General features: G+C 43.7%; 1 protein-coding gene across 1 annotated transcript in view; it reads left to right on the top strand.

Annotated features, from left to right (window-relative positions):
- HTRA1 (HtrA serine peptidase 1) overlaps positions 1-27,000 on the top strand; it is a gene marked incomplete at its 5' end in the record, with an annotated part of 125,746 nt that extends 98,746 nt beyond the window's left edge. Inside the window, 4 exons of the mRNA XM_030204704.1 lie at positions 32-146; positions 9,972-10,029; positions 12,529-12,624; positions 26,217-27,000. Of these exons, the coding sequence (XP_030060564.1) occupies positions 32-146; positions 9,972-10,029; positions 12,529-12,624; positions 26,217-26,385 (438 nt within the window). The remainder of the gene's footprint in view (positions 1-31; positions 147-9,971; positions 10,030-12,528; positions 12,625-26,216) is intronic.
- Between the last annotated feature and the right edge of the window lie 922 nt (positions 27,001-27,922).

Genomic DNA, 27,922 nt, shown 5'->3' with positions numbered 1-27,922 from the left:
TGTATGTTGTACGCTTCTGTTCTTGTTGCAGGATGGAGAAGTGATTGGGATCAATACCCTGAAGGTTACTGCTGGCATCTCCTTTGCTATCCCATCTGACAAGATTAAGCAGTTCTTATCTGAATCTCATGATAGGCAGGCAAAAGGTAATTCTTATCTCTACCTTACTTACAGGTGAAGGAAACCAATGGTCTAGAAATTCATTACAGAGATAGACACAAATTGAGAAGTGACAGAAGTCTGGAAAAATGACATCAAGGGATTTGGTAGAGGAAAGGGTGCCTGGGCTGCAGTCTCAGTGAGATGGTTTGGGTGAGTTGAGGCGTTAGGAAAGCTGGTAAGAATGGGGTTGGTATGTGGGAGATATAATACCTGTGAGGTGATGAATATTTTGAAGGAGTGAGAACACCCCTAAAGATGATGCCATCTGACAGTGCTGACACAGCATTGCTTATAAAGCTGGCAAAGTCTAGAGGTTTTTCAGGGCCCCCGCAGAACATTCCATGAAGTTGCCATCATAAGGCCTCTGAGTCCTTCATTGCTTGTACCTGATAACTTGATTAGGTGCATCTTTTTTTCTGGATCTCCCCTCCTTTCATATTATTATAGTGTTTTTCTACTGCTCCTAATTTCTGAAACAGATAAATAATATACTGATTGCAGTATTTACATAATTGCTTGTTGACAATGAATTTATACCTTTTGTATTTTTGATTTTGATATTCAGTTTCACCGATAGGTTTTGTTAGTTAGTTCAGATAATAGCACTGACCCCTCCCTACACTTTGAAACAAAATATCCAGAGATGAAATTGGTCATGTATGAAATGTCCTGGATCTCCTGCTTGATGCTTCAGCTCCCTCCCCCTCCTCCAGTCCCCAAGGCAAACCAGCAACACTGTGGAGGGATGGTAAGCAGAGCCCACTCAGCACCAAAGAACGGTCTCTGTGCTCAGCCTCTCCAGTCCCGTCCATCCTACCTATAACCAATATGCACGAACAGGGCTGCTCAGGGCTGTGCTCTGTTTGTCTGAAGTGGACACTGCCCCAAATCCAAAGTGTTTATGATGCAGGGAATTGGGCCTTGGCTGACAATAGGGGTAGGAGAAGGGTGTCACCCATAGCTCTAGTCAGGCCAGAATATTTTCTAGTAAGGGCAAGAAATGTGTGAGGGGGCAGTATGAAAGGGGCTGAATGTTGGGAAAGGTGAGGAGGGATCTGAATGCTTAGAGGAGGGGAGCCCAGGCAGGAGAAAGACCCTACCTTCCCGCTGCATATTGATGAGTCTGCGATGAACTTCTGCTATCTGTTGAGAGCAGAGCTTTATGTGAGGTCCGTTCCCCTCTCTCTCCTTCCCCTCATTCCCTTTCCTCCTTTCCTGAAGTTACTATTGAGGAAACTACACTTCTCCTTTCTTCCTCAAAATGTACCACCTGTTCCTCTGATCCCATTCCCACCCACCTTCTTAATGCCATCTCTCCTACTCTTATTCCTTTTATCTGTCACATTCTCAACCTCTCACTTTCCACTGCGACTGTCCCTGCTGCCTTTAAACATGCTGTGGTCACACCTCTCCTTAAGAAGCCTTCACTTGACCCTACTTGTCCCTCTAATTACCGACCCATCTCCCTGCTTCCTTTTCTCTCCAAATTACTTGAGCGTGCTGTTCACCGCCGCTGCCTTGATTTTCTCTCCTCACATGCTATTCTTGACCCACTACAATCTGGTTTTCGCCCTCTCCACTCAACCGAAACTGCGCTTACTAAAGTCTCCAATGACCTATTACTGGCTAAATCCAGAGGTCAATATTCCATCCTCATTCTTCTTGATCTTTCCGCTGCTTTTGACACTGTCGATCACAGCATACTTCTCGATACCCTGTCCTCACTTGGATTCCAGGGCTCTGTCCTTTCCTGGTTCTCTTCCTACCTCTCCCTCCGCACCTTTAGTGTTCACTCTGGTGGATCCTCTTCTACTTCTATCCCTCTGCCTGTCGGCGTACCTCAGGGTTCTGTTCTTGGTCCCCTCCTCTTTTCTATCTACACTTCTTCCCTTGGTTCATTAATCTCATCCCATGGCTTTTCCTACCATCTCTATGCTGATGACTCCCAAATCTACCTTTCTACCCCTGATATCTCACCTTTCATCCAAACCAAAGTTTCAGCGTGCTTGTCTGACATTGCTGCCTGGATGTCTCAACGCCACCTGAAATTAAATATGACCAAAACCGAGCTTCTCATTTTCCCCCCCAAACCCACCTCCCCGCTCCCCCCGTTTTCTATTTCTGTTGATGGCTCTCTCATTCTCCCTGTCTCCTCAGCTCGAAACCTTGGGGTCATCTTTGACTCTTCTCTCTCCTTCTCTGCTCATATCCAGCAGACCGCCAAGACCTGTCGTTTCTTTCTTTACAACATCCGTAAAATCCGCCCTTTTCTTTCCGAGCACTCTACCAAAACCCTCGCCCACACCCTTGTCACCTCTCGTTTAGACTACTGCAATCTGCTTCTTGCTGGCCTCCCACTTAGTCACCTCTCCCCTCTCCAGTCGGTTCAAAACTCTGCTGCCCGTCTCATCTTCCGCCAGGGTCGCTTTACTCATACTACCCCTCTCCTCAAGACCCTTCACTGGCTCCCTATCCGTTTTCGCATCCTGTTCAAACTTCTTCTACTAACCTATAAATGTATTCACTCTGCTGCTCCCCAGTATCTCTCCACACTCGTCCTTCCCTACACCCCTTCCCGTGCACTCCGCTCCATGGATAAATCCTTCTTATCTGTTCCCTTCTCCACTACTGCCAACTCCAGACTTCACGCCTTCTGTCTCGCTGCACCCTACGCCTGGAATAAACTTCCTGAGCCCCTATGTCTTGCCCCATCCTTGGCCACCTTTAAATCTAGACTGAAAGCCCACCTCTTTAACATTGCTTTTGACTCGTAACCACTTGTAACCACTCGCCTCCACCTACCCTCCTCTCTTCCTTCCCGTTCACATTAATTGATTTGATTTGCTTACTTTATTTATTTTTTGTCTATTAGATTGTAAGCTCTTTGAGCAGGGACTGTCTGTCTTCTATGTTTGTGCAGCGCTGTGTATGCCTTGTAGCGCTATAGAAATGCTAAATAGTAGTAGTAGTAATGTGAGACCAGAGAAGTGTTCATCATGCAATAGAACCCCCCCCCCCCCCCCCCAATGCTTGAACGCAACTACTGTTGTCATTAAAACTCAGCTCACCTTGGTGGTCCTTGCCTGATGAGGCCAACTAAGGGGCACAATCAAGGGACATGCCCCCCCTTGATATACACTTGGATGCACTTGGAGATGCCAGAAAGTTTGTATGTGGGGTTTTGTTTTATTGCTTTATGAGTAGGGGCTGATTATATTAATAGAGTAATTGAATTCTGTAGGGAGGTGAGTGGGTATATGTGTAGAATTTGTTGTTGGGGAAATGTGAATGTCTTTGGGAATATTTCTGGTGGATGAGCTATCTGGTGTTTTGGAAAGAAGTGAAAAAACTCACATGAGAAAATTGACATATATTCCATTAGAGACATAAAATGAAATGTCCTGTAAGATTACAGAAAGGCTCTACTGCTGTGTTAATGAGGGCATGTTTTAGTGCGTATTCTGGAAGAGAGAAAATTAGATTGCCTCTCCCTTACAGAGATAGGTTGTCCTGAGGCATTCATAAAGAATGACCTTGCTCTCCTAGGGGACGATAATCAAAGGCAAATGCAAGTACTAGAGGCCATTAGTGCCAGACTAGCACCTGCGTTTACCTTTGCCCTATGATCAGATCCGGTGAGCGCAAGTAACAATGAGATTGCTGACTCTGAGCGCAAGTAGCAACAGGGCATTAGGTATTTCTCCTCAATGCTCAGCGGGCAGCGCGCCAAACATTGGTACTGCTCCTGCGGCAAACCCTATGCCAGCTCAGAGCCGGCATAAGGGTTTGCAGAGCATTGGGGAGGAATGGGGAGCCCTATCCAGCATGCATTGGCATGCTTAAAGGCCCCCCCCCCCCCCAGAAAAGGGGCTGGAGGTCTGGCAGACCCCCAGCCCCCATTCAAAACAGTTTCCCTTACTTCTCTTGGTGGCCTAGCTTTGATTTATTTTTTTGTGAACCTCCTCAAATGGTTAGTCCAGGAATGTGGTATATAACATTTTACAAATAAATATTGGGACAGGAGAGGACAATGTATCTCGGGAATCATGAGGATGGGTGTTGGGGGTTGGTAGAGAGAAGAGACTAAGAGGCACATTTTCGATATGTCTTAAGTGCAACTTTGGATGTTTTGCTAAAAATGTCCAGAATCCGAATAGCAAATATAGCGATTTTTGAAACAGCAAAACATCTTATCTTTTTTTCCCCCCAATAATGGCCACTTGCTAGATAATTTTGTGCTCTGTGTGTTTATCTTTTTGTCCATTTTCAAAAGAAAAAAATAACATCCAAGTGAAAAACGTACAAAATCAAGCCTTTGCGATGTAGGAGGAGCCAGCATTCTTACTAGACTGGCCACACAGACTACTACTACTACTACTACTTAGCATTTCTATAGCGCTACAAGGGTTATGCAGCGCTGTCCAAGTTAAGACATGGGGAAGGACAGTCCCTGCTCAAGAGAGCTTACAATCTAAAGGTAATAAGCTATGTAGTCAGTGTAGGTATCATGAATGGGGAAGGTGGTTAGGCGCCAAAAGCAAGGGAGAAGAGATAGGCTTTGAGTAAGGACTTGAAGATGGGCAGGGAGGGCGCATGGCGTATGGGCTCGGGGAGTCTGTTCCAGGCATAAGGTGATGCGAGGCAGAAGGGGCGGAGTCTGGAGTTAGCGGTGGTGGAGAAGGGTACAGATAGGAGTGATTTGTCCTGAGAGCGGAGGTTACGGGTGGGGACATAGGGGGAGAGGAGGGAAGAGAGGTAATGGGGGGCTGCAGATTGAGTGCATTTGAAGGTCATTAGGAGAAGCTTGAACTGTATATGGTAGCGGATCGGGAGCCAGTGAAGCGACTTGAGGAGAGGGGTGATATGAGAGTATCGGTTCACGCGGTAGATAAGACGTGCGGCGGAATTTTGGACAGATTGAAGGGGGGATAGGTGGCTAAGCGGGAGACCAGCGAGGAGAAGGTTGCAATAGTCAAGACGAGAGGTAACGAGTGAGTGGACGAGGGTTCGGGTGGTCTGTTCAGAGAGGAATGGGCGGATTTTGCTAATATTATAGAGGAAGAAGCGATAGGTCTTAGCTGTCTGCTGGATATGGGCAGAGAAGGAGAAGGAGGAGTCGAAAATGACTCTGAGATTGCGGGCTGACGAGACGGGGAGGATGAGGGCGTTGTCAACAGAGACGGAGAGTGGGGGAAGAGGAGAGGAGGGTTTGGGTGGAAAGACAAGGAGCTCAGTCTTTGCCATGTTCAGTTTCAGATGCCGGTTGGACATCCAGGCGGCGATATCTGAGAGGCAGGCCGAAACTTTGGCCTGGGTTTCGACTGTGATGTCGGGAGTGGAGAGGTAGAGCTGGGTGTCATCGGCATAGAGCAGTGGGGCACCCTAGGGGGCGCTGTAGCAGACATCACGTAAAAGCTCCCATGTACACATCTCACCATTTCTCCCTTATATTGTACAGTGAGCCCTCCAAAACCCACCAAATACCTACTGTACCCAACTATACACTACTACAGGACTGCGGGGTAGGGAGGCTGACATCACAGTGGTGGTAGTGGAAGCCCTAAGCATGCTCACAAAAACCTTCTAGGCTTTTCTAAACTTTCCGAGAAATGCTCCATTTGAAGATGTCGCCTGCTGCGTATGGAGAATATCAACAGTGAAACAATGGATTAGATGAGAAGGAAACCAGTGACTACTAGGATGTGCCCCAAAGGATGGCTGGGCCCTTCTAAGCTGTCATCACAATGTTAAATTGTACAGCGCTGCGTAACCCTAGTAGCGCTCTAGAAATGTTAAGTAGTAGTAGTAGAATTGCCAATGTCTTTAATCAGAAAGAAGTGAAACTTGGGCAGACTGGATGGACTGTACAGGTCTTTTCTGCCGACATTTACTATGTGATGTACCCTTTTGATGCTGTATATTGGAAGTACAGTGCTTCAGAGACATGTATTCACTGACAGCTGAGAGTTGTTAGAGGAAAGGAGTTTGGGCACAGATGAGGCAGTCCCTTTTATTTATTTTCAAGAAGTGGTGTATCAGGCCATTCTTTGGGAGCACAAGCTAGCATATCACTGGTCTCCCTCCTTATCTCATCTGTTGTTGTTTCAGTGTCGGAAATTAGCCGGAGGAGTAGCCTAGTGGTTGGTGCAGTGGACTTTGATCTTGGGGAACTGGGTTTGATTCCCACTGCAGCTCCTTGTGACTCTGGGCTCCATTGCCCCTGGTACAAAATAAGTACCTATATATACTATGTAAACCACAGAAAGGTGGTCTATCAAGTCCCATTTCCCTTTCTCTATTTGTAGATTCTACATGGAATGTTGCTATTCCACTAGCAATAGAGAATCCACAAAGTGTGGAGAACTCAAAGAAGACCCACGGATACTTTGTAAAACAAACAGAAAAGTGGGCACAAAACCAGGAGTCCCAGAGACTGGATCACAGTAAAGCTAAAACCAAATTTTATTAATTAGTATATTTGACTCAAATATACTAATTAATAAAATTTGATTTTAGCTTTACTGTGATCCAGTCTCTGGGACTCCTGGTTTTGTGCCCACTTTTCTGTTTGTTTTGCTATTCCACTAGCAACATTCCATGTAGAAGCCTGCCCTTGCAGATCAGCAATGCGGCCGCGCAGGCTTTTGGTTCTGTCTGGCTGCGTTGCTGATCTGCAAGGGCAGGCTTCTACATGGAATGTTGCTAGTGGAATAGCAAAACATGGAATGTTGCTAGTGGAGGAGTAGCCTAGTGGTTAGTGCAGCGGACTTTGATCCTGGGAAACTGAGTTTGATTCTCACTGCAGCTCCTAGTGACTCTGGGCAAGTCACTTAACCCTCCATTGCCCCTGGTACAAAATTATTACATGAATATATGTAAACCGCTTTGAATGTAGTTGCAAAAACCTCAGAAAGGTGGTATATCAAGTCCCAGTTCCCTTTCCCTATTGGAGCTTCTACATGGAATGTTGCTAGTGGAGGAGTAGCCTAGTGGTTAGTGCAGCGGACTCTGATTCTGGGGAACTGGGTTCGATTCTCACTGCAGCTCCTTGTGACTCTGGGCAAGTTACTTAACCCTCCATTGCCCCAGGTACAAATAAGTACCTGTATATTCTATGTAAACCGCTTTGAATGTAGTTGCAAAAACCACAGAAAGGTGGTATATCCAGTCCCATTCCCTCCCCCCCCCCCCCCCCCCCCCCCGCCTTACAGGGCACTGAGAATACCTATGGCATATAAACAAGCAGTATTTTCACTTAAAGAAAACAGACCAATGTCTACATCACCCTCCAATGGAGAACAAAAGACTTACAGAACAAACAAGAACGTAAAACCTACACTACGAGAGGAAAAATAGATCCGGTAATATTCTGGCAACAGATCTACTATAACGGATGGACAATAAAGACAGACACAAACCAATTCCTCCAAGAATGGGACGATAGATGCAGATCCATATTAGACAATATTGCACCAATCCAAACCAGAACCTCAGAAAGAATTCAATACCTTGGTTCAATGAGGAACTGAAAAAACTCAAAACACAAGTTAGAAGGTTAGAACGTGCATGGAATAAAAAGAAAGATGACCCCACACTCAAAGCCTGGAAACAACTCCAAAGAAAATGCAAATATACCATAAGACAAACTAAAAGATTATATTACAAAAATGAAATTGGACCAAATTACAAGGACACACATAAACTCTTCCAACTCGTGAATAAACTACTAGATACTACAGCAGTCACAACCAACAACAAAGATACACCAGGAGTAGACAATCTCGCGACATACTTCAATGACAAAATCGTACAATTGCGACTCAAGATACCTGTCAGTACCATCGACTATACTGAACTCCTTGACTGTTTAGACCTGGCCCCTGGTGTATACCCAGCAGACAGAATATGGACCAACTTCGAGACATTAACAGAGGAAACCATTTCCCAAACGCTCAAAAGATTTGCCAAATCTAACTGCAAACTAGACATATGTCCAAACAACCTTATGACATCTGCGCCTCAACAATTTATAACAGACATAACGAAACACTTGAATTACATGTTACAAAATGGAATCTTCCCGAAGGAGAAAGGAAACATACTACTCACCCCCATACCCAAAGACGCAAAGAAAAGTGCCAGTGAAATAACCAACTACAGACCAGTAGCATCCATTCCCTTAATAATCAAACTAACGGAAGGGATGGTAACCAAACAACTTACAGACTATCTAAACAAATTCTCTATACTCCACGACTTCCAGTCAGAATTTAGGTCTAACCACAGTACCGAAACAGTACTAGTTACACTCATGACCAAATTCAAACAAATGATTGCAACCAGAAAGAACATACTACTCCTACAATTTGACATGTCAAGTGCCTTCAACATGGTTGATCATGGAATACTACTACACATCCTTGCGTACTTTGGAATTGGAGGTAATGTTCTCAACTGGTTCAAGGGATTCCTAGCCACACAATCATACCAAGTGACATCTAACTCGACTACTTCAGCCACATGGATACCTGAATGTGGAGTTCCACAGGGATCCCCCCTCTCGCCGACTCTATTCAACTTAATGATGATACCCTTGGCCAAACTACTATCAAACCAAAACCTCAACCCATATATATACGCAGACAACGTAACGATCTACATCCCATTTAAACAAGATATAAAGGAAATCTCCAATGAAATCACCCAAAGTCTCCATATCATGCACTCATGGGCGGATGCATTTCAGTTGAAACTTAATGCAGAAAAAACCCAATGCCTAATACTCACCTCACAACATAACACGAACAAATTCACCACCATCAACACACCAAATCTGAACCTGCCAATCTCAAACACCCTAAAAATTCTTCGAGTCACCATCGATCGACACCTAACACTTGAGAGTCATGCGAAAAACACAACCAAGAAGATGTTCCACTCAATGTGGAAATTAAAAAGAGTAAGACCTTTCTTCCCAAGATCCATTTTCCGCAACCTAGTACAATCAGTGGTGCTCAGTCATTTAGACTACTGCAATGCACTCTACGCAGGCTGCAAAGAGCAAATAATCAAGAAGCTTCAGACAGCCCAGAACACAGCAGCTAGACTCATATTCGGTAAAACAAAGTATGAAAGTGCTAAACCCCTACGAGAAAAATTACACTGGCTCCCACTTAAAGAATGCATCACGTTCAAAATATGCACCCTAGTTCACAAAATCATCCACGGAGATGCACCAGCCCACATGTCAGACCTGATTGACTTACCACCCAGGAATGCTAAAAGATCATCCCGCACATTCCTTAACCTGCACTTCCCCAACTGCAAAGGTCTAAAATACAAACTAATGCATGTGTCTAACTTTACCTACCTGAGCACACAGTTATGGAACGCATTACCGCGCAACCTAAAAACGATCTACGAACTAACCAACTTCCGCAAACTACTGAAGACCCGTCTCTTTAACAAGGCATACCACGAAGATTAACAAATATGAACATACACAACTCCTCCACATATATTCAGAACTGTCTTACTATATCTGCTTGCTATATTACTATCATTTTTATTATAATGCTACCCAAGATCCTTCTGTACCATTAAATGTATATTTTCTAATTATATTTCCACCTATCATGATGTATTGTAAGCCACATTGAGCCTGCAAAGAGGTGGGAAAATGTGGAATACAAATGCAATAAATAAATAAATATGTTCTGGAGCCTGCAGTAGGGACAGGAGGTAGGTAGGCAGCTCTATCCAGTGAAATTATTGATACTGTATTGTATTCTAATTTGATTTTCTAACAGGGAAAACGATTACAAAAAAGAAATATATTGGAATACGCATGATGTCACTGAGCCCAGAGTAAGTGAAGAACACGCCTGGAGCCAACGCACATAAAACATGACTGCAGAAAGTGAGCATGAAGCATGACCGCAGAGGGGGAAATTCGATAGATGGTGCCTAAACAATTGGAGCGGCAATCAATGCTGACTAAGATTATTCTATAAGCAGTGCTTAGATTTAGGTGCAGTATATAGAATATGCTTAGTTGATATCTCAGCACCTAAAACTACATTTACACTAACGAAAACGTGGCATAAATCCTGGTGCATAGAGTTAAGCACACTTGGCCACATTCTGTAACTATGTGCGTAAATTTCGGAATGCTCATTTTCCCCGCCTGTAGCCATGCCCCTTTTTGTCTGTGCACATTACAAGTTGTCCACGCAAATTCTAATGATTGTCAATTGGTGCTTATTATTGCTTGTTAAGAGCTGTTATCAAAGCTGATTGTCTTGTTAAGCTAATTAAGTTACGTGCGTGGTTATAGAATATGCTTGGATTTCAGCTCTGATCTCTAGGCGCAGTATATAGAATCTGGGGGAGAATGTGTGATATCACTGAGCTTGGAAAAAGTGAGCATGAAGCACGGCAGCTGTAGGATATATGTGATGTAACTATCCTTGGAGTAAGTCAGCACATAGCATGGCCATTGGGCATAGAAGCATGGAGGCCAAAGGATATAAGTGATGTGAGTAAACAAGCACAAAGCAGTATGGATGACATCGCTGAGCCCAGAATAAGAACCAGTAAAACATGTTGTTGTCATACCTGAACTGAATGATATTTAATTCTATAAAAATGGCCTTGTGTAACGTGGCTGTTTTTTTTACTTATGTTACGTGGATGAAAAAGCCTTTGAATTCCCGGTTCAGAACATGTTGTAATCTGTCTTGTCAGGATGGAATCTTCATCGGCTAAAAAACCTCCATCAATGTCATGTGAGAATATAACTTATAATTCACAAAATGACTGTCAGGCTTATTTTTGAAAGTGAGCGCTGGCCATTTCCCGACATAAATCGGGAGATGGCCGGCGATCTCGCAAAAGCGGCGAAATCGGTATAATCGAAAGTGGCGTTTTTGACAGCATCGCCGCTTTCCCGTCGCCTCGCTGGCGAAAGTGCAAGGGGGCGTGTCAACGGCTTAGTGAAGGCGGGGCATGGGCGTGGATACCAGATGGCCGGCTTACGCGGATAATGGAACAAAAAAAAGCAGCGTTAAGCAGTATTTCGCTGGGTTTACTTGGTCATTTTATTTTCACGACCAAGCCTCAAAAAGGTGCCCCAACTGACCAGATGACCACTGGAGGGAATGGGGGATGACCTCCCCGTAGTCCCCCAGTGGTCACCAACCCCCTCCCACACTAAAAAAAAATACAAATAAAAACCTTTTTTGCCAGCCTTTATGCCAGCCTCAGATGTCATATTCAGGTCCATCACAGCAGTATGCAGGTCCTCGAAGCAGTTTTTAATGGGTACAGTGCACTTCAACAGGGAGACCCAGGCTCATCCCCCCTACCTGTTACACTTGTGGTGCTAAGTGTTGAGCCCTCCAAACCCCCCCAAAACCCACTGTAACCACATGTAGGTGCCCCCCATCACCCATAAGGGCTATGGTAATGGTGTAGAGTTGTGGGGAGTGGGTTTTGTGGGGGATTTGAGGGGCTCAGCACCCAAGGGAAGGGAGCTATGCACCTGGGTGGTTTTTTGTATTTTTTAAAATTTTTAGACGTGCCCCCTAGGGTGCCTGGTTGGTGTCCTGGCATGTGAGGGGGGCCAGTGCACTACAAATGCTGGCTCCTCCCACGACCAAATGCCTTGGATTTCGCCGGGTTTGAGATGGCCGGCATTTTTTTTCCATTATCGTTGGAAAACAAAACCGGCCATCTCAAACCCGGCGAACTCTGGCATTTGGCCGGCCTAAACCGTATTATTGAAAGAAAAGATGGCCGGCCATCTTTTTCGATAATACGGTTCCGGCCAGCTGTAGCGCTGCCGCCACAGTAGATCGCCGGCGAACTATTTGGCCGGCGACGTTCGATTATGCCCCTCCACGTCAAATAGACGGTGTCTAACACTTATCTGAATATCATAATGTTGCAGTATGGTTACGCTCCGTTCCACTCCGACGGGGTCCCATTTCGCCGTTCTAGGCTTTATCAAGGAATGATCTCGTACTGCAATATATGATGGTCTGTAAATCAAGAAGGAAATCAGCCTCTAGAATATAGGAATGCCACTCTCTCATACATACTGTCTCCGATTTACACTTGTTGCTATATAGTACTTACGTTTTGTTCTGTGCATTTTTTTTATAGAATTAAATATCATTTATTTCAAATCTTGTGGCCACGTCCAATTGTTTATATAAAAGTTATCATGGCAGTCACAGTACAAGTGTGAAATCAAGGAGGTCACTGTAAGCACCTTAATGATATCAAGAAACACCCAACAGAAACTTGTGAAGACTTGGTGAGCCTTTCCACTCTGTAATTGATTATCTCATTCTTTATTTCCAGCAAGGTTAAAGAACTGAAGGAACGCCTGAAGGACTTCCCAGATATCACATTTGGGTCCTACATCATTGAAGTCATACCCAGTACTCCTGCTGCAGCGTAAGTAGGAGAGGAATTTATGGGATGACTGTGAACCAGCCTGGGATTTCACACACTCTGCTCCAAAGATACATTTGGGGTTGTCGTCCTTCTTTTGTAAGACTACATCAGAAATAGCATGCACGATTTTTCTGTGCCAAACACTGCTATTTTATTGACGTCTAAAGAGCTAAAGTTTTAGTGACAAGTATAAAAAGACTAGGGCTCTTTGCTTTGGAGAAGAGACAGCTAAGAGGAGATATGATAGGGGTCTATAAATGTTTAGTGGCGTGGAATGAGTACACATGAATTGCTTGTTTATTGTTTCCAAAAATACAAGGGACTAAGGGGCACACAATGAAGCCAGTAAGTAGTAAATTTAAAACAAATCAGAGAAAATATTTGCATGCACTCAACATGTAATTAAACTGCGGTATTTGTTGCTAGAGAATGTGTTAAAAGTGGTTAGCACAGCAGGGTTTAAAAAAGGTTTGGACAAGTTCCTAAAATCCATAAGCCATCACCAAGATGGGTAAAATGCACTGCTTAGTACTGGGATAAGCAGTATAAAATCTGTTTTACTGTTTTGGGATCTTGCCAGGATCTTGTGACCTGGATTGGCCACTGTTGGAAATGGAATACTGGGCTTCATAGACCTTCGGTCTGTCCCAGTATGGCAATGCTTGTGTACTTATAAGTATGGAACTGCATGTAATGTGCTCCTTTACGAGCAGTTGATCAATTTGACAGGTCAGGCTGCTGTTGAACGTGGATTATAAATGCAGGGCAAAAACAGGAAAACACCAGTTAGGAAGCCAGACTTTCTGATGAGAATCAAATTAATAATAGAACACAGTAGGATCCAGGACCATGACTGTGTGTATCTATGGTTCTCATGCTCTCCTTGATGTACACATTAGGGCCCTGGCACTGGTATAGTCACAGATTCTGAACTGCAGGCTCTCTCCATGACATTGTCTATTCTGATAGCCACACCTACCCTTGTATTCTCTCCCACATCTACAGCCACACTCTATAATTATATGGAATAACAAAAAGCTTGACTCCCATGAAGTTAATATCTCAGAGGAGCAGTTTTGATTGGCAGCCACAAAGTTTGAAGGATATGGCACAGTGGTTTGTTCAACCTGTGATCATTTTTTGTGACGTTCTTTACAATTTTCATTTTTGCATTTCTGACTTCTTTACCAGCCTCTCTTAGGTTTTGCAGATATTGTTGCCTGTCTTCATCTTTCTGAGATCTAGAAACAGAGAAAAGTATACACAGATAAAGACCATATGGCCTATCCAGTCTGTCCATCCATGCTATCTATTCTCCCTATCACTGCCTTAGAGATCCTATGGACCTGTCCCAAGCTTTCTTGAATTCAGATACTGTTTTCGTCTCCACCACTTCCACTGGGAGACCATTCCACATGAATTCACCACCTTTTCCCTGAAGAAGAGTTTCCTCTGGTTACGTCTATCCACTTTCACATTCACCCTCAGCGCTCTCATTCCAGAGCTTCCTTTCAATTGAAAGAGACTCACCTCTTGTGCATTTATGCCGTGTAGGTATTTAAATGTCTCTATTATATCCTCCCTCTCCCACCTTTCTTCCAAAGTATACATATTGAGATATTTTAAGTCTGTCCCCATATGTTTTATGACGAAGACCACTGACCATTTTAGTAGCCACCTCACAAACACCCTCACAAATCACTAAAACCAAAACACATACTAGGAAATGTACATGGAAAGCAATGACCACAAATGCTCGCAGTCTAAGCAATAAAATTCATGACCTTCAAGCCCTGATTTTGGAGGATGACTTGGACATAGTTGCAGTCACAGAGACATGGCTCAATGGTTCCCATGAATGGGATGTAAACATACCAGGCTATAATCTTTTTAGGAAGGATAGAGAGGGACGTATAGGTGGAGGAGTAGCTCTGTATGTGAGAAATGATATCGCAGCAACTGAAATGACAGGGAACTGGGGAAAGGAAGAAGTGATATGGATCACCTTAAAAAGAGAGGATAGAACCTTGGTCCACGTGGGTGTTGTCTACAGACCCCCGACAAAATTGGAGGAACTGGATAAAGATCTGATCGCTGATATTCAGAAGTTGGGGAAGAAAAGAGAGGTGCTGTTGTTGGGAGATTTTAATCTGCCGGATGTAGATTGGAAGGTTCCTTCTGCGAAATCGGAAAGAAGTAGAGAGATTGTGGATGCTTTCCAAAGTGCTCTGCTCAGACAAATGGTGAACGAACCCACGAGGGAGGGAGCCACGTTGGATCTGGTGCTCACGAATGGGGATAGTGTGTCAAATGTCCGAGTGGGTGCACACCTGGGAAGCAGTGACCATCAAACGGTTTGGTTTGATATGACGGCTGAAATGGAGGGCGGCCATTCTAAACTCAAAGTCCTGGATTTCAAGCGTGCTGACTTTAGTAAAATGGGGGAATACCTGAGGAAGGAGCTGATGGGCTGGGAGGACATACAAGAAGTGGAAGGACAGTGGTCCAGGCTGAAAGAAGAAATAAATAGGGCCACAGACCTTTAAGTAAGGAGAGTAAATAAAAGCAAGAGAAAAAGGAAACCGATATGGTTCTCCAAGCAAGTGGCTGAGAAAATAAAGGCTAAAGAGTTAGCGTTCCAGAAATATAGAAAATCTCAAGAAGAGGAACACGGGGAGGAATACCGGATGAAACTGAAAGAAGCCAAGAGAGAGGTACGTCTGGCGAAGGCGCAAGCGGAAGAACAAATGGCTAGAAATGTAAGGAGGGGAGACAAAAACTTCTTCAGGTATATTAGTGAAAGGAGAAAGACTATAAAGGGAATTGTGAGACTAAAAGATACAACAAAACGCTATGTAGAAAATGATGAAGAAAAAGCCAATTTGCTAAATAGATACTTTTGTTCTGTTTTCACTGAAGAAAACCCTGAGGAAGGACCAAGAGGGACTGGCAAAAGTACACCTGAGAATGAGGTGGATAAAGCGCCGTTCACGGAAGAGAGTGTGTATCAACAACTTGGAAAGCTAAAGGTGGACAAAGCCATGGGGCCGGACGGGATCCACCCCAGAATACTGAGGGAGCTCAGAGAGGGTCTGGCGGGTCCTCTTAAAGACTTCTTTAATAAATCCTTGGAGACGGGAGAGGTTCCGAGGGATTGGAGAACGGCGGAGGTGGTCCCTCTTCACAAAAGTGGTGATAGGGAAGAAGCTGGAAACTACAGGCCGGTAAGCCTCACTTCGGTTATTGGAAAAGTAATGGAAGCCATGCTGAAGGAAAGGATAGTGAATTTCCTGGAAGCCAATAAGTTGCAAGATCCAAGACAACATGGTTTCACCAAAGGGAAATCGTGCCAAACGAATCTCATTGAATTCTTTGACTGGGTGACAGGAGAATTAAATCAAGGACATGCTATGGATGTCATCTACTTAGATTTCAGCAAGGCTTTTGACACGGTTCCCCACAGGAGGCTCTTGAATAAACTAGACGGCCTGAAGATAGGACCCGAAGTGGTGAACTGGATTAGGAACTGGTTGACGGACAGACGCCAGAGGGTGGTGGTGAATGGAGTTCGCTCGGAGGAGGGAAAGGTGAGTAGTGGAGTGCCTCAGGGATCGGTGCTGGGGCCCATTCTGTTCAATATATTTGTGAGTGACATTGCCGAAGGGTTACAAGGTAAAGTTTGCCTTTTTGCGGATGACACCAAGATTTCCAACAGAGTGGACACCCCCGAGGGAGTGGAAAACATGAAAAAAGATCTGAAGAAGCTAGAAGAATGGTCTAAGGTTTGGCAATTAAAATTCAATGCGAAGAAATGCAAAGTGATGCACTTAGGGAGTAGAAATCCAAGGGAGACGTATGTGTTAGGCGGGGAGAGTCTGATAGGCACGGACGGGGAGAGGGATCTTGGGGTGATAGTATCTGAGGACCTGAAGGTGACGAAACAGTGCGACAAGGCGGTGGCAGTAGCTAGAAGATTGCTAGGCTGTATAGAGAGAGGAGTGACCAGCAGAATAAAGGAGGTTTTAATGCCCCTGTATAAGACGTTGGTGAGGCCCCACCTGGAGTATTGTGTTCAGTTTTGGAGGCCGTACCTTGCGAAGGATGTTAAAAAAATGGAAGCGGTGCAAAGAAAAGCTACGAGGATGGTATGGGATTTACGTTCCAAGACGTATGAAGAGAGGCTTGCTGACCTGAACATGTACACCCTGGAGGAAAGGAGGAACAGGGGTGATATGATACAGACGTTCAAATATTTGAAAGGTATTAATCCGCAAACAAATCTTTTCCAGAGATGGGAAGGCGGTAGAACAAGAGGACATGAAATGAGATTGAAGGGGGGCAGACTCAGGAAAGATGTCAGGAAGTATTTTTTCACGGAGAGGGTGGTGGACGCTTGGAATGCCCTCCCGCGGGAGGTGGTGGAGATGAAAACGGTAACGGAGTTCAAACATGCGTGGGATATGCATAGAGGAATCCTGTGCAGAAGGAATGGATCCTCAGAAGCTTAGCTGAAATTGGGTGGCGGAGCAGGTGGAGGGAAGAGGGGGTGATGATTGGGAGGAGAGGATAGGGGAGGGCAGACTTGTACGGTCTGTACCAGAGCCGGTGATGGGAGGAGGGACTGGTGGTTGGGAGGCGGGAAATACTGCTGGGCAGACTTATATGGTCTGTGCCCTGAAAAGGACAGGTACAAATTCAAGGTAAGGTATACACATATGAGTTTGTCTTGGGCAGACTGGATGGACCATGCAGGTCTTTTTCTGCCGTCATCTACTATGTTACTATGTTACCTTCTGGACCGACTCCATCCTCTTTATATCTTTTTGAAAATGTGGTCTAGGATATACATATTCAGGTATTCCAGATTCTTCTCATATGTCTTTTGGTGCAAGCTCCATACCATTTTTGTCGCTTTCCTCTGGACTGCTTAAGTCTTTGTGCACCTTTAGCAAACTCCAAAACTGAACACCATACTCCAAGTGGGGCCTCACCAATGACTTGTACAGAGGCATCAACACCTCCTTTCTTCTACTGGTTACGCCTCTCTCTGTACAGCCTAGCATCCTTCTGGCTACTGCCACCACCTTCTCACACTGTTTCATTGCCTTCAGATTCTCAGAACTCCAAGGTCCCTCTCCTTGTCTGTGCATATCAGCCTCTCACCTCCTAGCACATACGTCTTCCTTGGATTCCTATTCCCTAATTGCATCACTCTGCACTTCTTAGCATTGAATTTTAATTGCCAAACATTAGACCATTCTTATAAGTTTTGCAGATCCTTTTTCATGTTTTCCACTCCCTCCGAGGTGTCCGCTCTGTTACATATCTTTGGTATCATCTGCAAAAAGTCAAACCTTACCTTCTAACCCTTCAGCAATGTCGCTCACAAATACATTCAACAGAATTGGCCCCAGCACTGATCCATGAGGCACTCCTCACCTTTCCTTCCTCCAAGTGAACTCCATTGACCACCACCCTCTGGCTTCTGTCTGTCCTAACCTAGCTCTCCACTTTGGGTCCTAACTTCAGTCTGTCAAGTTTATTCAAGAGCCTCCTATGAGGAACGGTGTCAAAGGCTTGGTTGAAATCTAAGTAGATTACATCTAGCGCACGTCCTCGATCCATTTCTCTGGTCACCCAGCCAAACAATTCAATCAGATTCATTTGGCACATTTTACCTTTGGTAAAACCATGTTGTCTTGGATATTGTATCTTATTGGATTCCAGGAAATTCACTATCCTTTCCTTCAGTATTGCTTCCATTACTTTTCCAATAACCGAGGTGAGGCTTACTGGCCTGTAGTTTCCAGCTTCTTCTCTGTCACCACTTTTGTGAAGAGGGACCATATCCACTCTTCTCCAATTCCACAGAACCTCTCCTGTATCCAAGGATTTATTAAACAAATCTTTAAGAGGACCTGCCAGAACCTCTCTGAGCTTCCTCAGTATTCTGGGAAGGATCCCCTCCAGTCCCATGACTTTGTCCACCTTTAGATTTTCAAGTTGTTCCTAAATACTTTCTTCTGTGAATGGTCCTATATCCACTCCATTCTCAAATGTACCTTTGCCAGCCAACTGTGGTCCTTCTCCAGGATTTTCTTCTGTGAACACAGAACAGAAGTATTTGTTTAGCCCTTTTGCTTTTTCCTCATCATTCTCCACATAGCTGTTTACAGCATCTCTCAGTCTCACAATTCCATTTTTAGTCTTCCTCCTTTCACTAATATACCTGAAAAAATTCTTGTCTCCCCTACTCACATTTCTAGCCATTTGTTCTTCTGCTTCGCTTTCGCCAGACATATATTTATCTTGGCTTCTTTCAGTTTCGGCCGGTATTTCTCTCTGTGTTCCTCTTCTTGAAATTTTCTGTATTTCATGAATTCCAACTCTTTTGCCTTTATTTACTTAGCCACTTGCTTGGAGCATCATGTCAGTTTCCTTTTTCTATTGCATTTATTTACTCTCCTCACATCAATGTCAGTAGCCATATTTATAGCTCCTTTCAGCCTGGACCACTACCTTTCCACTTCTTGTATGTCCTCCCAACCCAGGAAGTGCTACTTGTTTGCTGGACTGGGGGTTGGGCAGTTGGACACTTGGTGAAAAGGAACAGACAGGAAACCATGAGTTGAGGCATCTGACTCTGAAGTCATCTGACTGATATAGAAATATTATAAAAGGGATAGACCCTTCCTAGATAAAGCCGTCCGCACGGACAAGGGTGATGCAGATTTCCCAACCTACTCTCAGGCGTAGCTGAAGAAGCTGTAGAGGCACTGGGATCTCAGGCATAGCTGGAGAGGGGCTTCCCCAGCTGTAGAGGCACTGAGATGATTATGAAGAGTTTGGTAATGTATCTCTGATTTGTAAATAATTGTCTTTATTGCTTTAGCATTGTTATCTGTGTGTGTTCTTGGTTTTACTCATTGGGATCTACACGGACCTAGAACAGCACCCACTTGGATATTAGCAGGTTTTTTTTTGAGGGGGTACTTGGGGGTACTGAGTACCGGCACCTTTCCATTGTCTGCTAAAATTGATCCATGGTCCCCAAGTTTTAATGAAAGAGCTCAAGCTCTACACACCAATTCTGCCTTGTCATAGATTCTGTGACTGGTTGCAGGGGGCCTTGCTGTTCTGGGGTTGATCCCTCAGTGATCACCCCACCCCCGAAGGGTGGCCTGTCATTTGAGTATTGGCACCTTTTTCGCTAGAAAAAGCACACTGGATATTAGACACACTTTCCTCATTTGTGAGCATCAGATCCAGCGTCACTCCTTCCCTCGTGGGTTCCGTCACCATTTGCCTGAGTAGAGCACTTTGAAAGGCATCCATGATCTCTCTATTTTTGTCCAATTCCGCAGATAGAACTTTCCAATCCACATCCGGCAGGCTGAACTCTCCCAGCAACAGCACCTCCCCTTTCTTTCCCAACGTTTGGATATCTGTAACCAAATCTTGACCTAGTTCCTATGATTGTGTCGGAGGTGTCTAGACAACACCCATGTGGAAAGAGGTTCCATCTTCTTTCAAAGTGGTCCATAGTGCATTTTCCTTTCCCCAGTCACTGTGATGTCATTTCTCAGATACAGAACTACTTCTCTACCTTTTCAACCATCTCTGTCCTTCCTAAATAGATTATAGCCTGGTATGTTTGCATCCCATTCATGGGAATCACTGAACCATGTCTCTGTGATGGCAACGACGTCTATGTCTACCTCTCGTATCAGGGCTTGCGGGCATTTGTGGTCATTGATTTCCAGCTACATTTCAGTGGAAGTCTCATCATCTGTTTAGTTTTTTGTTTAGCCTCACTGCCTACTGTGTTAGTAAGAAGTGATTTGCTAATGTTTGTTTATTTATTTATTTATTATATTTGTATCCCGCACTTTCCCACTAAAAGCAGACTTAATGCGGCTTACATAGTAATAGGTAACACAGAATTTTGTTATGTAAAGTAGGAAATTAAGTATTACATAATAGAAGGATGGATGTTGCTTACTTTGCTTTCTTTACTACTGTCACATCTTGTCTTTTGCTAGGGGTGACCACTGGAAGTGACCTGCTTCCATAGGCCACCCCTGTCTTCTAGTTTCAACACCTAGAAACATATTGTCTGAATTTCTCACCAAGGATTCTTTTTCCTGCCACATTGAGATGCAGCCCATCGTTACAATAGTCTTTTGTTTTCCCATATATTGCCCCATTCTCCTTGATGACACCAGGCTTTGAGCCACCTATTGAAATTCTCGATAGTTTGTAAGCTTTTCTCTCCTTTTCTAAAAGTAGTACTTCAGAAAAAGTTACTTTTTGTACCAAAGATTTTAACCTCTCCCCCAGCTCCTGAAAAGCTCTCTGTGCTACAAATGGGGTATTGTTGGCCAGATCATTTGTTCCCAGATGGATAACAACATCAGTGATAGAACCCTTATTCTCTTCTCTGCTGAGGCGCTTGGAAGGCATTTCACTTTGCTGGGCCCCTTGAACGGTATTCCAAAGTTAATGCCTCTGATAATGGAATCCCCTAGCAGCAACAGTTTTAAGGTATGAGATTCCTTATTAGTGCTTTGGGGGTGTTGTTTCTCTTGAGTTACATTCATTTCTTCTTGTTCTACCTCAGTTCTGTTTTCTGGATTATCACAGTGTTGTAATGGAGCAAAAGAATTCTGTAGGGGCAACAATTGTGAGGGTTGATGTTTCTGTGCCACATGTTGTAGCCTACCTGAGCTTACTGTGATCCATCTATTCCTATCTGTTTTAGTCTTAGAATCCAAACTATATAGAGAGGAAAGGTCCCACTCAACTTTCTTTCTGAGAAGTTCTGAGAGAAGACCACATCTCTGTGGGTAACACTTCAGTTGATCTGAATTAGGTGTGAGGAAGTAGAAGAGTTGCTAAGGTTACTAAGGGCAATTTGATTACTGGGCTAGCTTCAAAGGGTTTGTTTGAAGTAGTTTCCTTAGAATCCAAACTATATAGAGAGGAAAGGTCCCATTCAACTTTTTTTCTGAGAAGTTCTGAGAGAAGAAGACATCTCTGTGGGTAAGTGACATTATTTTATTCTGAGCTTAGTAACTTAAAGATTAGAGTTTAAAAGAGGAATTGTAGGATATTGATAAACACAGTTAAAATTTTAAAATAAAAAAGCAAGCAAACTTTATTAGCTAGCCTCCATAACCTTGTCCCCATAGTTTTAAAACTTGAAGTTTCTGCCACAGCTTAAAGATTAGGGTTTAAATGAGGAATTGTAGGATATTGATAAAAACAGAATTTTAAAATTAAAAAAAAAAGCAAGTTAACTTTGGGGGTCTTTTACTAAGGCGTGCTCATATTTTTAACACGCGCTAAAATTGAGTGCACGCTAAACATTAGAGACGCCCATAGGAATGCATTGGCATCTCTAACGTTTAGTGTGCGCCCAGTTTTAGCGTGTGCTAAAAACGTGAGCATGCCTTAGTAAAAGGGGGTCTTCATTAGTTAGTCTCCATACCCTTTTCCCCATAGTTTATAAACCTTGAAGTTCTGCCACAGCTTAACGATTAGGGTTTAAAAGAGGAATTGTAGGATATTGATAAATACAGTTAGAATTTTAAAATAAATAAAAAACGGCAAGCAAACTTTATGACCTAGTCTCCATACTCTTTCCCCCATAGTTTTAAAACTTGAAGTTTCTGCCACAGCATTAACAGAGACTGAAGAGCCCTGTTAAGTCCTCATTCCCACCCACCCCTAGCTCAACTTTTTATTTATAGTCAATTTTCTAATTAAGACAAGAGGGGAATTTTCAATTTTCATTAGTCTGAATTACATTTAATTAGTTTCTAAGAAGCAAACCCTAAATAAATAACAGACAAAACTACTACTACTACTTATCTTTTCTAAAGCACTACTAGACGTACACAGCGCTATACACTTGAACATGAAGAGACAGTCCCTGCTCGACAGAGCTTACAATCTAATTAGGATAGACATACAGAACAAACAAGAGATAAGGGAATATTAAAGTGAGGATGATAAAATAAGGGTTCTGAACAAGTGAATAAGGGTTAGGAGTTAAAAGCAGCATCAAAAAGGTGGGCTTTTAGCTTAGATTTGAAGATGGCCAGAGATGGAGCTTGACGTACCGGCTCAGGAAGTCTAGTCCAGGCATATGGTGCAGCAAGATAAAAGGAACGGAGTCTGGAGTTAGCAGTGGAGGAGAAGGGTGTAGATAAGAGAGATTTACCCAGTGAATGGAGTTCCCGGGAAGGAATGTAGGGAGAGATGAGAGTGGAGAGGTACTGAGGAGCTGCAGAGTGAATGCACTTATAGGTCAATAAGAGGAGTTTGAACTGTATGCGGAAACGGATAGGAAGCCAGTGAAGTGACTTGAGGAGAGGGCAAATATGAGCATAACAACACTGGCGGAATATTAGTTGTGCAGCAGAATTTTGAACAGATTGAAGAGGAGAGAGATGGCTAAGTGGGAGACCTGTGAGAAGCAAGTTGCAATAGTCTAAGCGAGAGGTGATAAGAGTGTGAATGAGGGTTCTGGTAGTGTGCTCAGAAAGGAAAGGGCGAATTTTGCTGATATTATAGAGAAACGACAGGTTTTAGCAGTCTGCTGAATATGTGCAGAGAAGGAGAGGGAGGAGTCAAAAATGACCCCAAGGTTACGAGCTGATGAGACAGGAAGGATGAGAGTGTTATCCACAGAAATAGAGAATGGGGGAGGAGGAGAGGTTGGTTTAGGGGGAAAGATGAGAAGCTCAGTCTTGGTCATGTTTAGTTTCAGATGGCACTGAGACATCCAGGCAGCAATGTCAGACAGGCAGGCTGATACTTTGGCCTGGATTTTGACTGAGATTTCTGGGGTGGAGAGGTAGATCTGGGAGTCATCAGCATAAAGATGATACTGAAAACCATGGGATGAGATCAGAGTACCAGGGGAAGAAGTATAGATGGAGAAAAGAAGAGGTCCCAGGACAGATCCCTGAGGTACACCAACTGACAGTGGGATAGAAGTAGAGGAGGATCCACCAGAGTAAACACTAAAGGTACGCTGGGAGAGATAAGAAGAAAACCAGGAAAGAACAGAGCCCTGAAATCCAAGTGAGGACAGTGTATCAAGGAGTATGCTGTGATCAACAGTGTCAAAAGCAGCAGACAGATCGAGAAGGATGAGGATAGAATAGAGACCTTTGGATCTGTCCAGGAACAGATCATTGGAGACTTTAGCAAGTGCTGTTTCAGTTGAATGAAGGGGGTGAAAGCCAGATTGAAGTGGATCAAGAATAACTTGAGATGAAAGAAAGTCAAGGCAAGGGCGGTGAACAGCACGTTCAAGTATCTTGAATAGGAAAGGGAGGAGGGAGATGGGGTGATAGTTGGAAGGACAGGTAGGGTCCAATGAAGGTTTTTTAAGGAGTGGTGTGACTACGGCATGTTTGAAGGCATCAGGAACAGTCACAGTGGACAGTGAAAGATTGAGGATATGACAGATAAAAGAGATGACAGTAGGAGAGAGAGTGTTAAGTAGATGGGTGGGAATAGGATCAGAGGAACAGGTAGTTAGTTTCGAGGAGGAAATAAGATGTGTAGTTTCCTCTTCAGTGATTTCAGAAAAGGAAGAAAAGGAGGCAGGGGTTGGAGGGTTGAGAAAATGGACTAAGGGAAGGAGAGGAGGAGGTGACCTGGTTGAGAATTCAAGTTTAATCCTTAAAATCAAGCATGGTACCAGAAGATTGGAGGGTGGCCAATGTAATGCAGATTTTTAAAAAAGGTTCCAGAGGATATCCGGTAAATTATAGACTGGTGAGTCTGACGTTGGTGCTGGGCAAAATGGTAGAGGCTATTAATAAGAATAAAATTACAGAGCACATACAAAAACATGGGCTGATGAGACAAAGTCAGCACGGATTTAGTGAAGGTAAGACTTGCCTCACCAATCTACTATATTTCTTTGAAGGGGTGAACAAACATGTGGATAAAGGGGAGCCAGTTGATATTGTGTTTCTGGATTTTCAGAAGGCGTTTGACAAAGTATCTCATGAAAGACCCCAGAGGAAATTGGAGAGTCATGGGATAGGAGGTAGTGTTCTATTGTGGATTAAAAACTGGTTAAAATATAGAAAACAGAGAATAGGATTAAATGGTCAGTATTCTCAATGGAGAAGGGTAGTTAGTGGGGTTCCCCAGGGGTCTGTGCTGGGACCGCTGCTTTTTAACATATTTATAAATGACCTAGAGATGGGAGTAACTAGTGAGGTAATTAAATTCGCAGATGACACAAAGTTATTCAGGGTCGTCAAGTCCCCATGTAGCTTGTTTTTTCTTCCCAACCTTGCATCTCCCTCTGTACTTCATCTGCTTGTACCTACCCTGTCCTCCACCAAGTTCAGAAAGAGAGGACAGGATAGGTGCTGTAAGGATGTGCACAGAAAATTCTTAGCTCAAGTTTATTTCTGATTTGTGAACTTTTGTTTTAAACTTTTTATTTTAATAACACATTTCTAGTGCACATCAGAACATTTTAATTGATGCTAATTGACTTAGCATGTGTTACTTCATAGACTTGTATACATGTGATAGATTTAGCATTGCATTAAGTACATAAGTACATAAGCACTGCCATGCTGGGAAAAGACCAAAGGTCCATCAAGCCCAGCACTCTGTCTCTGACAGTGGCCAATCCAGGCCCCAAGAACCTGGCAAAAACCAAAAATTTAATAACGATCAATGGACTTTTCCTTCAGGAATCTGTCCAGACCCCCTTTAAACTCAGCAAGGCCAGCTGCCGTCACTACCTTCTCCGGCAATGAGTTCCAGAGTCTAACCACACGCTGAGTAAAGAAAAACTTTCTCCAATTTGTTTTAAACCTACCACATTCTAATTTCATCTTGTGTCCCCTAGTTCTATTATTGTTAGAAAGCGTAAACAAACACTTCACATCTGTCCGCTCTACCCCACTCATTATTTTGTAGACCTCTATCATATCACCCCTCAGCCGCCTTTTCTCCAGGCTAAAGAGTCCTAGCCGTCTTAACCTCTCCTCATAAGGTAGTCGTCCCATCCCTTTTATCATTTTTGTCGCCCTTCTCTGCACCTTCTCCAATTCCTTTATATCTTTTTTGAGATGAGGCGACCAGAACTGAACACAATACTCCAGGTGCGGTCGCACCATGGAGCGATATAACGGCATTATAACATCCTCATGCTTGTTTTCCATCCCTTTTCTAATAATACTCAACATTCTGTTCGCCTTCTTAGCCGCCTCAGCACATTGAGCACATTAAGTTTTTAAAGGCCCATTAATGAATTCACATCTGTACCCTGCTGCCCCCAACAGTGCAAAAAGGAAGCCCAGTTGGAGGAGACATTGTGGCAGGGTGGGATAAATTGAGTAAGTGCCCGAAGAGGGAGGACTATGTGCTCACTCCAGAGAGAGATGAAAGGCTGGAGGCCTGCTTTAGTTCAGGGCCCTGTCCTATGTCTGTATGATCTCTAAGGCAGGCAGCCCCTTTCCCTTCAGTCAGAGCCCCTCTCCCTATTTATATACATATTTGTGAGTGTTATGTATGTAACTGGATTATATGCTCTTACTTTTTTTCAGAGCGGGGCTGAAGGAGAACGATGTGATTATAAGCATTGATGGGGAGACTGTGAGTTCAGCCAATGATGTCAGTAACGCCATTAAGAAGAATGACATTCTGCGAATGGTGGTCCGCAGAGGCAACGAGGACATTGCATTGACTGTGGTCCCACAGGAAATGGAGCCCTAAAATGAGATGTGAGCTGGTTCTCACATTTCCTGCTGTCGGGATTTTTTACACTCACCCTAAACTGCTGCAGGAACCAGGACCTGTGGCCCGGCAAGCATTGGCAGAAAGTATTGAGAGGAAAACTCCAGTTTCCTGTGCCCTGTATCGAGTTGCAGCAGGCTCTTCTGTCCATGGTGCTCAGGAAGTTTCTGTAACAAGCTTGATGAGGAGCTGCCAGGGCTCATTCAAATTAGCACAGGTTGCTCCATAATGGAGGAAAAGTTACTATCAGTATTGTGCCTGTCTCCATCCCATGTCTGTGCTGATGGAGTGAATGTGGCTGCTGCTGTCCATCTGTAACAATTTCCAGAACATGTGAACTGAAAAATTTGGGATTATTTGGTGTGGATCTCCCTGCAGGTGCTGACCTGTGAACTGAAGTACTGTCCGCTGCCTTGTTCATGGAGTTTTCAGATACAAGAGTCAGAGAGAGGCGATATGGACCACACTGTCATTCTCTCTGTATATTAGCTTTGCTGTAATCGCTTACAAAATGCACTTTTACCCTTTATTCTCAGTTTATCAAATTATTTTCAACTAAAATTGTCATAAAATTAAAGTAACATACAGAATAAATTAAGATACTGGTGCTTTTTACAGAGAAAAATGACCTCTAGGTGCAGCCTCGCATACTCTATCTGAAACCCCATTCTCTACATATAGAAGAATGTTCAGCATTCCCTACACCTCATTCCAAAGCTTGATGTCTGCATAAAGAAGGAGGTGAGGTCTTCAATAACCTCTATTCCATATACTGAAGGAGAAGTCATCTACCATACATCCCCTATCCCAAAGCCCTCTCCATACATATTGAAGGAGGAGAAGTTTAACATGCATCTCCTTCTCAAAGCCCTCGTCTTATATTCTGAAGAAGGTAAAACCTACCCTATATCTTCTATCCCAAAGTCCTCTCCATATATACTGAAGGAGGAAAAGTCTACCATGCATCCCGTATCTAAAAGGCCTCTCCATACATTCTGAAGGAGAAGTCTACCATGCATCTCCTATCTCAAAGCCCTCTCACGATGTTTTGAAAAGGGTGAAGCCTTCCATATATCCCGTATCCCAAAGCTTATCTTCTGAAGAAAGTGAATCCTTCCACATTTCTTGTATCCCAAATCCTCTCCCTATTTTCTGAAGAAGGTTAAGCTTTCTTATACATCTCATATCCCAAAGCCCTCTCCTTACATACTGAAGGTGGTGAAGCCTATCACATATCTTGTATCCCAAAGTCCTCTCCATACATACTGAAAGAGAAGTCTACCATACATCCCGTATCCAAATGCCCTCTCCATACATACTGAAGGAGATGAAGCCTATCATACATCCCATATCCCAAAGCCCTCTCCCTATCTTCTGAAGAAGGTGAAAACTTCCATACATCTTGTATCCCAAAGCCCTCTCCCTATATACTGAAGAAGGTGAAGCTATCATATATCCCTCTCGTTACATCCTGAAGGAGGTGAAACCTAGCATATATTTCCTCTCCCAATATTCT

The sequence above is a fragment of the Microcaecilia unicolor genome, chromosome 5 (genome assembly GCF_901765095.1).
Source record: "Microcaecilia unicolor chromosome 5, aMicUni1.1, whole genome shotgun sequence".
NCBI lineage: Eukaryota > Metazoa > Chordata > Amphibia > Gymnophiona > Siphonopidae > Microcaecilia > Microcaecilia unicolor.
Note: the sequence above shows the minus strand (reverse complement) of the source record. Positions and strands in the feature narration are given on the sequence as shown.